Consider the following 10647-nt stretch of genomic DNA (forward strand, 5'->3'; position numbering starts at 1 on the left):
ATTTAAAGAAAAAGAACATAACAAACATAAAGAATTAATAAAATAAAGTAATAAAAAAGACAACAATTAAAACATAAGAAAAAATAGAATGTAAAGAAAATTAAAGAGTAATAAAAATAAAATAAAAACTAATGAAGAAAAAAAATGTAAATGTACTCACTGTTGTTTTACACCAAAACACATCAGCTGATCAGCCTATTAATCAGTCCGTCCATTAGCTACAAATAAAATTACTTTTTTTATCTTTTTCTTAAACCTGTTCTGTGGAAAGTTTATGAGCTGATGTTGAAAATAATCTTTAGTGTCAGATTGTGTTGGCAGACGGGATCCTGGAGTGAAATCTGGACGCAAACCCGAATATAAAGACAAAAGCTTCAGGTTCTCATCTGTTCCTGTGTTTCATCATCAATGAATTAATAAATAACAAGACATCTGTTTTCTACTTCTATTCAGTTTTATTTGGTTTTCATGTGTCTAAACATCAGAAAGGAGAACAGACAGAAATATTCTCAGAAACACGTTAAAATACAAAGAAGAGTTCTGAAAAACATCAAACTTGACAGCGTGAAACTCGGCACTTTAAGGATGGTAACAACCAAACCTAATACAAAAACTGTCTAAATTTAACTATTCAGTGTGAATAGAATCCAGGTGTCACTCTGGTTTTAAACTCTTCATGTTTCTGCGTCGTCTCTTCTGTTCTGTTTAAAAAGCAGTTTAAAGCTTTGGGACGTGTTTTTAAACATTTTTATGACACATTAATGAAAATAAAATGTTTTGAGAGAAAAGACATCGGAAACATTAAAGCATCACTTTTCTCATTGGTTCTAGCCTTCAGTCACTATGATCTCTACGTCTTAGTTTTAGTTTCTACAGCGTGTTGACAGGCGGAGGCATTCTGAAATTAAACTAACAACAAGTTAAAATAATTAGGTTTTCATATAAAATAACACTGAAGGTCTGTGTAGAATGTGGCTTAGAGATCACATGTACGGCTGACTGTAAAAAATGAAACCTGAGCAGTTTAATCAGTGTCTCTACCTTCAGCTGAAAACATGACATTTCTCAAAATCTAGAAACATTTTCACATCATTCAACTACCAACAAAAATAATAAAGTCAAACAATATAAAAACAGGGGGGTAAAAAGCTAATAATCATAATATTATTAGCAATAATAATAAACATTTTAAATGGTCTTCTTCACAGGTTTTCATTTTGGCTGAATTTCCTCTTCACCACCGAACGGCAGCGACGGAAAAAATAAGAATGAACTGAAAGAAGAAAGTTCTAGCAAAAGAACAGCCAACATTATACTTACAAACATTTTGTTCTAGTTATATATTTTTAAAAACACTCGACTCGTTTCAGAGCAGAGAGGAGGTCCGACCTGACGCTGACCTGTGACCTTTGACCCCGAGGACAGCGAGGGGGGTCCATGAGACTGGACATGACTCATCATGACTAGACTGAATGGGTGCAATTCGAGACCCAGCGTGAGTTTGACGTGATGCGACTTAAGGTGTGTGACTCGTCATGACTCGAGACCCGATGATGTAACTCCGCATGACAGCACGACTGGATTTGATGCGTCTCGTCGACGTGACTGTGAGACTAACTGAAGTGACAAACCCAAAACGAACCTAACGAGCAGAACTCGGTTCTGCTAATGAGATCCAAGTTAAAGATCAGGTTTGGATGGATAAAGTCAAACTTAATGTAAATAAAGGTTTGTCAGACTGAACGTCAGATTTCCATTTCAAGCTTTTTGTCTCGAGACGTCCAGCGGGACAACTGAGCTCTGTTCAGTTCGGTGGGACAAAACGTCTGAAAAACTCAAACCAAACAATTGAAGTTGCACTTACTACTTCAGTTCATGAAGTATTTTAAAGTACTGTAAATGTCCTCAGGGTCTCGGGGTCTCAGAGTCACTGTCAGTAGCAGAGACAGAAGCTGTAAAGACATTCAACCACAAACTGAACACAGACTCTAAATACAAAGAACTGAGGTAATATTTCAGAAGTATTATTGAGCTTTTGGTCAGAGTGTTTCTATCATTCAGTTATTTGGCTCTTTAAACTCATCCTGTTACAGTATATGAAAATATATATTCACTTGTCCTTTTTAGTGTCTTCATCTGAAATATAAAATGTGAAAGTGAGTATTTCTTTTGGTTTCGTTTGTTCTTCGACTCTGGAAACAGGAAGTGAAAACAAACATTTTTACAGAAAATGGTGAAAAACTATTTTTATCTTTGGACGTCGTTCAGCTTGTTTTTAAAGAATATTTGGAAGTTTGGCTGAAAATCTACAGAAAGCTGCTGTTCATCTACAGGACAGTTTAGAAATTACTTTCAGACATTAAAAGACATTAGAGGTCAGTTTAAACATGGCTGACGAGGCTGCACACACCTGCACGCAGGTGACAGGAAGTGGCCGCCTCCGCAAAAATTAAACATCAAAACTTACATTAAAATTCAGGACAGAAAAGGGCCGAGACGCCGCTCACTGGGACGTCCAGAGTGTCCAAACTCTCCTGGTTCACCTGTTTGTCTCTCAGGTGTCGACTATTTGACTGATGCTGAAACATTTCTTCTCAGGTGGAGGTGAGAGTTCTGCAGAGGAAACGGCGTCTCAATGACAACCAGGACAGACGCTTCCTTTGATTACAGAGATCGTCGGCTTCAAACTATCAAACGTCTCCTCTGCAGCTCAGTTTCATTCTCCAACATCTCCAGCTCCAAGAGCTTCAGGACCCTAACTGTTCAACAGATTATTGACTGTAGAGACAAAGACTTTGGTGGAGGATCTGGATCAGGTTTAGGACTCATTAAGCTCTAGAGGCTGATCTCTATGGCAGGTCAGACTTTGGGGCAGATTTCTCTGCTGTGGAAGCTGAAAATTTAGAAACCTACAGTCCTTAGACCATTAAATATGAGTCCTGGAGCAATGTTTTGGACCTTAAAAGGTAAGACGTGCACGTTGTTATGCTGTAGAGGATAAGATGTTAAAGCTCAGGACTCGGTTTTTGGACTCAAGAAACTCAAATCGATGGCAGGTTACTCAGATTCAGCAGGTCGTTGGACTCAAGACACTACGACCTTTAAAGCTCAGATCTGGAGGAGGGTTTTGTACGTCAGAAAGTATGATCCATGTCTAGGCTATTGAGTCTTTAGAAACTAAGATCTAAAACAGGTTTATGGAACTCAGAAGATGAGATCCGTTTTGCAGGTCTTTACTAACGTGGGAGTTAAGATCATAGAACAGGTTTTTTGGTCCTGGAAGCAGAATTGGAGGAAGTTGTTGGAGTCAGACAGGAAATATCAGTCCTGAGTCAAACAAGCACAAACTCAAAGATAGCTGAGATCTTCTGTGATTTCCTTCCATCAGCTTCTCTTTGAGGAGGACAACGATGGACCAATCCATCAGACGAACACGAACATTCGGAGTTCGAAGGGTTTCTGGGTGACTGTCAGGCACAGGACATCGGCATTGGTACAAAAATGTAGAAAAATGGCAAAGTGGCTCCAGAGGAGCCTTTTGGTTTTGAGGTAGGTTAGCTTGACCAGCAGCAGGAGGCTAGCAGTTGCCTGTAGTTCAGGCGTTTGGCGTTGAGCCCGAGGTAGCTCTCTTTGGAGGTAAAGAGTTTGGTGGAGGAGTCAGAGGAGGGAGGGAGGAAAGGAGGGAGGGGGGAGAACAACCAGCTGCCGGCTTCCTCTACATCCTGACCTGAGGCGAACTTGGTGAGACAAACAAACACTAAAAGGCTAAAACAGCGCAGAGGAGCGCTAACATCCTCTACAGTCACCTTCTGACCAGAGAAATAATAAATCCCTTTGGCTCTGGGCCTCAGAGGATCAACAAACGACACCTGCTCAGGTGGTTAAACTAAACCCACAGTGGATCCTCTGAGGACCCGGTCTCTGGTCAGACTGGTGAGAGGCCTCATCGTCTCAGGAAACTCGGCACCGACGGTGACAAACTCAAAATGACACAAACTGAAGCAAAAAGGTTTTGGTTTCAACAGGAAGCATCCGGGACGCCACGACGTCAGCATCTGATACCACACGGGAACCAGCCGGAGTCACGTGATCAGCGGCTTCCAGTCTCAGGAAAATGTTTGTTTTAAAGATCGAATCAGAAGAAGAAGAAGAAGAAGAAGAAGAATTCAGCTTTGGTTTCAGTCTGAAGACGAAATCATCATGAATTGTAGTCAAAGCTCGTGGACATCTGTGAAGTATTTCATGGTGTTGGGAAGTTTTTTGATCCCGTGTGGTATCAGATGCTCTCTGGATGTTCCTCAGACTCATCATCTCTCATCTCAATAATCTCAGATAAACTCTCATCTCAGTCATTCATAAAGGCTGAAGTGGCTGTAAGGCTGTCAGGAGGAGAGGAGGCGGCTGGAGGAGGAGGAGGAGGAGGAGGAGGAGGAGGAGGAGGAGGTGGTATGGGTGGTGTTTTATCCGGTGCCTGTGCCGGACTGGACGGGTGGAGTCGGTTCAACCATGACCATCACTGGAGGAGGGGCGGAGTCACATCTCTGTGGGCGGAGGAAACAGGAACACTGTTAGATAATAATACTGTCGGGTGGACATTTTCCTGTAACGCAGCGTCAATTTCGTCAAAGAAGACGGTGACAACAAATATCAGCAAAGGTTTTTCCACAACAAAAACAAGATGGTAAAAGAGAAACTCCTGCGAGCTGGTTTATCTGGTGCTAAACTCCACGTGACTCTTCAACATACTTTATATCCAACACACCCCTTTGATCATGAAGGTGTGAGTTCATTAGTCTGGACCCAAACATAAACCCTGTTCGTCTTATAGCATCACATCAGTATCAATCCTGCGTTAGTCGCCTGAGTTTAATAAAAAGCCAACTTTTGAAAACAAAATGTTGCAATTTACGTTAAAAACAAAACATTAACGTTACGTTTAGTTGTTTATCTGACGTGTTTATGTTAGTACAGGATTAATGTCGACTGTTAACTAATGAGAACTAACGGAGTGACAAAATCATCTGCCACATTGACTGCTAACTGGTTTGATGCTAACTGGTTTGATGCTAACTGGTTTAATGCTAACTGGTTTGATGTTAACTGGTTTAATGCTAACTGGTTTGATGCTAACTGGTTTGATGCTAACTGGTTTAAAGGCAGCAGACTGAGGAATAACTGGGAATCAGAATGTAGGTGTTATTGTCGTGGCAACAGTGTGGTTGCCATGGATACCTGGACTGATGGAAACAGGTGGTGAGTCATAATGGAGGGAGGTGTCACTTTAACCCTCATTATAACTGACACTTCAGAGTGTGTGTTCTTATCTTTGTGAGGACCAGTCTGAGGTTCAGACCCTGGGAGTGAGGACATTTAGTCTGCCAACAAGTTTAGTCTGTCTGAGGGTTCACACCTGGTTTAGGTTCAGGTTCGGGTTGGAGTTAGGCATTTAGTGGTGATAGTTGGTTAGGGATGAGGGAATGAATTATGTCGGTGAGGGTCCTCACAAGTATAGAGGTACAACCGTGTGTGTGTGTTACCTGGCTCAGCTCGATGCTTTCAGGTGTGTGACCTTTAGGACCTCTGACACCATTCAGGGTGGGCGGAGTCTCCCAGCTCGCTGCCTTCCTGCAGAAGAGGCTGAACACAGAACAGAGTGATGATGATGATGATGATGATGATGATGATGATTTTGAACTTTATTTGTAAAGCACATTTCATGCAAAGATGCAGCTCAAAGTGCTTCACAAGACACGTCGCACCAACATTAAATAATAAAGGCAACAGAAAGCAAACGTAAACAGTTTGATAAATATGATGATGATGATGATGATGATAGTGATGAAGGTCTTACCTGCGTCTGTATCCCAGCAGGATGAAGAGCAGGCAGCAGAGGATGCAGGCGAGGCCGCTGTGAACGCCGACCAGCAGAGTCGACATGGAGCCATCAGACTGACCACAGTTACAGCTCGGACCAGCTGACGGAGACAAGACACATCGTATTAAACTGGTTCCACTGGTTTCAGAGGGTCGAGGGCGTCAGAGGTCAGAGGTCACGTTGAGGCTCTTACCTGCTGCAGTGTTTCGCCCCTCTGCCAGAGAGACGAGGCGCCGGTTGGACGGACTGTCTCCGTTCCCGTTAAACGCCACCAGCTGGATCTCATAAACTGCTGCCGGCTCTGCAGGAAGGAAACAACAAACATTGTAGGTTCGGTATTTTTTAACTCGTCCCCCAAAAACCCTGAAATACTGAACACATCAGTCTGATTATCAGGCAAAGACATCGACAACATTTCACTATTTATTTATTCATTTAAACTCTATTTTCTGTCATTTGAATCTTCCAACTTTAAAGTCTGAAAGATGTTTTATTTTAATTACATTTTTGCCTAAAAGCAGTCAAATCTTACTTTATCTAATAAACTGCCTTAGAAACTCAGTGCGTGTCACTGCGATGTAAACTCTATAATCACGTGTCATTAAGACGACCCGGGTGTCCTCAGGAGCTGCGGTCCTGAACCAAACCACCTGACTACAGGATGCACCGGTGACTAGCCGGTTAGCTAACAAGCTAACAACATACAACCAAATCAGGAACAGAAGGTGACGAAGCTAGGCTAGCAGTGTCCCCCTGCTTCCAGTCTTTGTGCTAAGCTAGGCTAAGTATTTTCCTCTTCTGTGACACAGATGTTCCTTTAACTGACCCAGGTGGGAGATGGTGTGGGTGTTGATGTGTCCTGGAAAGGTCTCCTGCCCTTGAATGTCTGGGTTGGAAACCCCGCGGTACTCCAGTCTGAAGCCCTCCAGCTTCCCCGGCTTATTGGGCAGCTCCCAGTACACCTGCATGGCCGTCTGGTTCAGGACCTTGGTGAAGAAACTGGGAGAACTGGGAACTGTGGGACAGACAGAGAGAGCCACAAACATTTAAAGACGTTTTAAAACATTCTACCACTATGTTGCTTTAAGCAGAAACTGTTTGTTTTATTTAAGTCCTGAAAAAGTGGACGGTGTGACGGCGTTTCAGGTGGACTCACCGCCCCCCTGTGTGGTGGCGGTGATGGTGTTGGACTGCTGGCTGCCTCCCAGAGCAGAATAAGCCTTCAGGTAGATGGAGTAGGTGGTGGCGGCTTCCAGGTTGTTGAACTCGTGCCTGAAGGTCGTCTTACTGACGGCCTCCTGCAGCTCTGCGCTGTCCGGCTCTGAGGAGGTCAGAGATCAGAGGTCAGAGTCTTGCTTGTATCTGAACTGTTTTTGCTGCACTACCTTGTTTTGACTGATTGATTGATCAGGATACACATGTTTTCACTGAAGAGAATGAGGAAGCCTGCTTCCTGTCACACTCACCCTCCAGCCAATCAGAAACAATTATTCATCTAAATAAATAAAATGTAATCTCACGTCGTCTAATCTCGCCTCACTTCAGTTCCTTACCCCCGAGTCGTCTGATGTGCAGGACGTAGCCTATAATCCGCTGGGTGACGTGCTCTGCTGGCTGTTCCCAGGTCAGCTGCAGGCTGCTGGAGCTGAGGGCCAAGGCCTGGAGGCCGGCGGGGGCCTCCGGCAGCTCGGGCCCCTGGCTGATGGCGAGGCGGGCGCTGGCCTGGTTGGTGCCGGCGCTGTTCTCTGCGATGCACTGATAGATGGCCTCGTCCTCGGCGGTGATACGGGTGATGGCGAGAGTCCTGCAGGGGGAGACAGAGAGCAGCTGCTCAGTCTGTGCAGGACATGATGGATTACCAGCCAGGCTCCAGGGGCCGAAGGGGCCCGAAGGCTCCAGGGGCCGGAGGGGCCCGAAGGCTCCAGGGGCCCGAAGGCTCCAGGGGCCGGAGGGGCCCGAAGGCTCCAGGGGCCCGGAGGGGCCCGAAGGCTCCAGGGGCCCGAAGGCTCCAGGTCCACTGTGTGGCAGTTAGTTTGTGATCATTTCATTTGTTTTAAATGTGTATTTTAATGGGCACCAATAACTGAAATGTAACGGCCTTAAAGTGGAATGTGGCGGTGTCGTCCCTCATTCGTCCAGGAGTGTTCTATCGTAGAAAAGGTTTCAGTCGTAGTCGTCTGGACGCTGTTTTGTGTAACAGAACCAAGAAGGAACGGTGTCTCCATCCCTTATGTATCTGGACTGTCTGAAAAACTACAAAGGATCTTTAGACAGCACGATGTTCCTGTTTTCTTTAAACCAGGCAACACTTTAAGACAGAAACTCATTCACCCTGAGGACAAGATGCCCACACAGAAACAGAGCAATGTAGTCTACTCCATTCAGTGCAGTGAGGAAAACTGCAAAGAGCGGTACACAGGTGAGACCAAACAGCCACTTCACAAAAGACTTTATCAGCACAGACGACACGCTAACTCAGGATTGCAGAGCGCCGTGCATTTGCATCTGAAAGCTACAAACCGCACATTTGAAGACAGCGAGGTGAAGATTCTCAGTAGAGAGAAGAGTTGGTTTGAAAGAGGAGTCAAAGAAGCCATTTTTGTGAAAAAAGAAAACCCCTCTTTGAACAGAAATGGTGATCTGAGATTCAATCTGCCCAAAGTTTACCACAGTGTGTTAACACCGTGGTCAAGCCAATCACATGCTAATCAGGTACTTAACAGTGATGAGGGAGGTGCAGCCAGAAAACAATAGTCCTGATTACTGATTACTGGGCCATCATGGAAACAGTTAGGTCAGTTTCAGGTGAAACTAGCTAATCAACAGATACTCAGGTAGACTCTCCCTGAGGGCGGGGCTTAAGCAACACAGAGTAGCTTAAATTTCTAGTTCCGTCCCATTTTTCACAATTGAGAATGACTTCCGGATGGGAGCCGAAACGTCTTGATTCTGAAAACAGCGTCCAGACGACTACGACTGAAACCTTTTCTACGATACAACCTACCAATAACTGAAATGTAACGGACTTAAAGTGGAATCTTTCTCGTGGAGGTCCTGCAGGACACGTCGCTCACAGCGCTAACAACAGACATTGACTTTCACCTGAGATACTCTGATGAGCAGACTGAGGCTGAATTTGAATCACTGAGCAGTGAGTAAAAGCTGCGTGTTGGAGGAGAAAACCACAGAAGAAGAGTCACGGCTTCACAGCGATCAGGTTGGAAACGATGACTTTTGTTTGTTAGAGAAGAAGAACGTTAGAACGACAACGAGGACTCATTCAGTTGGACTGAACTACACAGTACAGGAGCTCTTATCATCTTCATCATCTTCATCATTACAGACTCCTTATTTTGAATCTCAAACTTTCCAAAAATCCCAAATCTGTCGGGATGAAGTTCAGTCTCTGTTTCTTCCTGACGGAATGAAACCTCGTGTGTTGATGTTCTTACGTGTTTCCGTTGGTGAGCTTGACGTTGCCGCTCGGTGTCAGCAGCTTTCCGTTCTTCAGCCAGATGAGGTGCGGTTCAGGGGCGCCGGACGCCGTGCAGCTGAAGACAGCGCTGCCCCCTGCTGGTCTGGAGACAGACTGAGGCCACTGCACAAACTCTGGAGGGGCTGCACACAGAGAGGAGGAGGAGGAGGAGGAGGAGGAGGAGGAGGAGGAGGAGGAGGGGGGAGAGGAGGAAGAGGAGGAGGGAGAGGAGGAAGAAGAGGAGGAGGAGGAGGAGGAGGAGGAGGAGGAGGAAGAGGAGGAGGAAGAGGAGGAGGAGAGGAAGAGGAGGAGGAGGAGGAAGAGGAGGAGGAGGAGGTCAGTAAGAGGCAGCAGCAGTACATTTCACTATGATTATATGTGACAAGTAAACTTGAACTAGTAGTAGTAGTATTAGTAGTAGTAGTATTAACAGTAGTAGTAGCAGCAGTATTAGTAGTAGTAGTATTAGCAGTAGTAGTAGTAGTATTAGTAGTAGTAGTATTAACAGTAGTAGTAGCAGCAGTATTAGAAGTAGTAGTATTAACGGTGGTGGTGGCAGCGGTGTTGGTGGTGGTGGTATTAGCGGTGGTGGTGGTGTTAACGGTGGTGGTGGTGGTGGTGTTAACGGTGGTGGCGGTGGTGGTGGTGGTATTGGTGGTGGTGTTGGCGGTGGTATTAACGGTGGTGGTGGTGGTGGTATTAACGGTGGCGGTGGTGGTGTTGGTGGTGGTGGTGTTAACAGCGGTGGCGGTGGTGGTATTAACGGTGGTGGTGGTCGTGTTGGTGGTGGTGGTATTAACGGTGGTGGTGGTGGTGGTGGTGGTGTTAACAGTGGTAGCGGTGGCGGTGGTGGTATTGGTGGTGGTGTTGGCGGTGGTGGTGGTTAACGGTGGTGGTGGTGGTGGTGTTAACGGTGGTGGTGGTGGTGTTGGTGGTGGTGGTGTTAACGGTGGTGGTGGTGGTGGTGGTGGTGTTAACGGTGGTGGCGGTGGCGGTGGTGGTGGTGGTGGTGGTGTTGGCGGTGGTGGTGTTGGCGGTGGTGGTGGTGGTGTTAACGGTGGTGGTGGTGGTGGCGGTGGTGGTGTTGGCGGTGGTGGTGTTGGCGGTGGTGGTGGTGGTGTTAACGGTGGTGGTGGTGGTGGCGGTGGTGGTGGTGGCGGTGGCGGTGGTGGCGGTGGTGTTGGCGGTGGTGGTGTTGGCGGTGGTGGTGGTGGTGTTAACGGTGGTGGTGGTGGTGGCGGTGGTGGTGGTGGTGGTGGTGGTTGGCGGTGGTGGTGTTGGCGGTGGTGGTGTTGGC

The 10647-nt window shown here is 46.0% G+C and overlaps 1 protein-coding gene across 1 annotated transcript in view; it reads right to left on the bottom strand.

Annotated features, from left to right (window-relative positions):
• Positions 1-435: 435 nt before the first annotated feature.
• The window catches only part of LOC122881653 (immunoglobulin superfamily DCC subclass member 3-like), a 27357-nt gene continuing 17145 nt past the window's right edge, over positions 436-10647 (bottom strand). Inside the window, exons 7-14 of the mRNA XM_044208113.1 lie at positions 9328-9493; positions 7429-7679; positions 7032-7196; positions 6702-6890; positions 6069-6176; positions 5852-5975; positions 5538-5637; positions 436-4541 (exon numbers count right to left, since the gene is read on the bottom strand). Of these exons, the coding sequence (XP_044064048.1) occupies positions 4461-4541; positions 5538-5637; positions 5852-5975; positions 6069-6176; positions 6702-6890; positions 7032-7196; positions 7429-7679; positions 9328-9493 (1184 nt within the window). The 3' untranslated portion in view covers positions 436-4460. The remainder of the gene's footprint in view (positions 4542-5537; positions 5638-5851; positions 5976-6068; positions 6177-6701; positions 6891-7031; positions 7197-7428; positions 7680-9327; positions 9494-10647) is intronic.

Source organism: Siniperca chuatsi, linkage group LG9 (assembly GCF_020085105.1).
Source record: "Siniperca chuatsi isolate FFG_IHB_CAS linkage group LG9, ASM2008510v1, whole genome shotgun sequence".
Classification (NCBI taxonomy): domain Eukaryota; kingdom Metazoa; phylum Chordata; class Actinopteri; order Centrarchiformes; family Sinipercidae; genus Siniperca; species Siniperca chuatsi.